This window comes from Vombatus ursinus, unplaced genomic scaffold (genome assembly GCF_900497805.2).
Source record: "Vombatus ursinus unplaced genomic scaffold, bare-nosed wombat genome assembly UNPS02011014.1, whole genome shotgun sequence".
Classification (NCBI taxonomy): domain Eukaryota; kingdom Metazoa; phylum Chordata; class Mammalia; order Diprotodontia; family Vombatidae; genus Vombatus; species Vombatus ursinus.
In genome coordinates, this window is record NW_020950792.1 from 2564131 (window position 1) to 2566721 (window position 2591).

The window sequence follows — 2591 nt, forward strand, 5'->3', positions numbered from 1 at the left end:
CCGTCATCCCCATCTGCTGCTGTCAAATGAGAAAGCCAACGAGAAAGACCCCAACACTTCCCAAGCAGAAAGCTCCTCTTTGGCACTTTCCTGTTCTCAGCCGCCAGGATCCACACTGAACTTTGTGGAGACTCTAGGGCGCAACTTTCGTGGCTGGTTTTAAACAAGGAAGAAAAGATTAAAGAGGAAAAAAAATCAGTGCCCAACGGCGGGCACCGGCGAAAAAGGAAGAAAAACGACGAGCGACAGCAAAACGAAAGTTGGACCACTCCGGGGTGGGGGACTATCTGATAAGTTATCAGTCCCGGGAGGATATATTCCAGGCAGCTTGGTCCAGAGTCAGGGGGACCGCTGGGGCTGTGGAGCAGTGTCTCTGGTCTGGGACCCCTCCTCCTCTCACTGCTTCTTCCCCCCTTCTTCTCCTCCCGCACTCGGGAGTCACCGGCCCGAGAAGGTCAACGAAGTTTCCCGCTCCTACAGCGCCTGGACCGGTTTCCCTCGAGCAGCCAACATTGATTTTCTCCGGGCCGAGGGCGGAGGCGGAGGGGGCGAGGGACCCGGCGGCGGCGGCGGCGGCAGCGGCCGGCAGTGCGGGGGGGCCGGCTGCGGGCTGCAGCCGCTGCAGGCGGAGAGCATGTCCAAGCCGGTGGACCACGTCAAGCGGCCCATGAACGCCTTCATGGTGTGGTCCCGGGCCCAGCGACGCAAAATGGCCCAGGAGAACCCCAAGATGCACAACTCGGAGATCAGCAAGCGGCTGGGGGCCGAGTGGAAACTGCTCACAGAGTCGGAGAAGCGACCCTTCATAGATGAGGCGAAGCGCCTGCGGGCCATGCACATGAAGGAGCACCCGGACTACAAGTACAGACCTCGCAGGAAGCCCAAGACCCTGCTCAAGAAGGACAAGTTCGCCTTCCCCGTGCCCTACGGCCTGGGCGGCGTGGGGGACCCTGAGCACCACGGCCTGAAGGGGGGCGGTGGGCTGCACGGGGGCGCCGGGGGCGGGCTGGTGCCCGAGTCGCTGCTCGCCAACCCGGAGAAAGCTGCGGCCGCCGCGGCCGCCGCGGCCGCGCGCGTTTTCTTCCCGCAGTCTGCAGCTGCGGCCGCCGCCGCCGCCGCCGCCGCGGCCAGCAGCCCCTACTCTCTGCTGGACCTGGGCTCTAAAATGGCAGAGATCTCCTCGTCCTCCTCGGGGCTCCCCTACGCGTCCTCGCTGGGCTACCCGACGGCCGGGGCCGGTGCCTTCCACGGGGCCGCCGCCGCAGCTGCAGCCGCCGCCGCCGCCGCCGGGGGGCACACGCACTCGCACCCCAGCCCCGGCAACCCGGGCTACATGATACCGTGCAACTGCAGCGCCTGGCCGAGCCCGGGACTCCAGCCGCCCCTCGCCTATATCCTGTTGCCTGGCATGGGCAAACCTCAGCTGGACCCTTACCCTGCAGCCTACGCCGCGGCGTTATGACCCAGCGCGGGGTGCAGCAGCAGCAGCTACAACCGTGTGTAAATATCTGTACAAATAGGGGTTGGCTTTAATAATGAGGTCTCAGCTATACAGCCGCGCATGTACATATGTATAGGTATGAGCTATATGTCCTCCTCCCCTTTCCTCCTTATTGTGATTGTCTGTATATATCCGTGTATAATGTGTGTAGGTACCCGAGTCAAAGACGAAAGTGATGCGCGAGTGTGAAATGTGTATGAGCGTGTGTATGCTTGTTTGTTTACAGGATCATTTCAGACCGTCACTTCTACCGCAAACTTTCCTTGAGGGGCGGTTTATTCCCGAACATCAGTGGTGCCTGCTATGCACTTCTGTACCTGTTGCGTTTTGCCCATTGGGGTTGAGAAAAAAAGCCTTTAAAAGTTGGTTTTCCTTTGTTGTTGTTTTTTTCTTTTCTATTTTCTTCCTTTCTTGCTCAATATTGCATGCATTCTATTCAAGTTTCCACCCGAAATTGCTTTCTGACCAACTTGAGAAAGCTGATTTGTTACTTGTTTCACGGAGCTGTGTTGCTCTGGTCTACCTTGTTTCCCTGTCTCAACTCTGCAAATGTCCTTCTCCCCCTCTCCCCCCCGCCCCCAACAAGCAGAACACCCAAACAAGATCCATTCTTGACAGGTGATGGACACAAATCTGGCATTTGTGTATGAAATGATCTCTGTTTCCTTTGTTTACCATGTCCTATGCAAATTGGAACAGGAAACACAGAAAAAGAAGTAGTATGTAAGGTAGAGGGTGGTCAATTGGATCTTTGGTTTTTGTTTGTTTGTTTGTTTTTGTTTTTTGTTTACGTGTTTTTAACATACTATAAGACTTTAGTTCACTTTTTTGGACTCCAGTCATAACTTAAATGGGTGGGTGGGAAGGGGGGACGGCGCCTATTTTTTCCATTACCATTAAGTTTCAATTTAAGACTGTAAATTTGTATATGTCAATGGAAACGTTAGGTCTTTGATCGAAAATGTGTTATTTACGTTGTCCTAAATTTGAGTCAGTTTTAGACTCCAACATTTTGATCGAGTTTCAAAGTCAATTTTTTTAAAATTGCGGCACTACTTCAGGATCGCAATTTGATGTAAGGTTAAATCAG

The 2591-nt window shown here is 54.7% G+C and overlaps 1 protein-coding gene across 2 annotated transcripts; it reads left to right on the top strand.

The window, feature by feature from the left end:
- Positions 1-621: 621 nt before the first annotated feature.
- Positions 622-2314, top strand: SOX21 (SRY-box 21). Of its 2 annotated transcripts, XM_027855681.1 has the most exons (2): positions 622-1071; positions 1135-2314. In XM_027855681.1, exons 1-2 carry the CDS (start codon positions 635-637, stop codon positions 1460-1462), a joined length of 765 nt encoding a protein of 254 aa, XP_027711482.1. In that variant the 5' UTR covers positions 622-634; the 3' UTR covers positions 1463-2314. The 2 variants fall into 2 exon arrangements, with proteins under 2 accessions (XP_027711482.1, XP_027711481.1); XM_027855680.1 differs by having other exon boundaries at positions 622-2314.
- Positions 2315-2591: the final 277 nt, after the last annotated feature.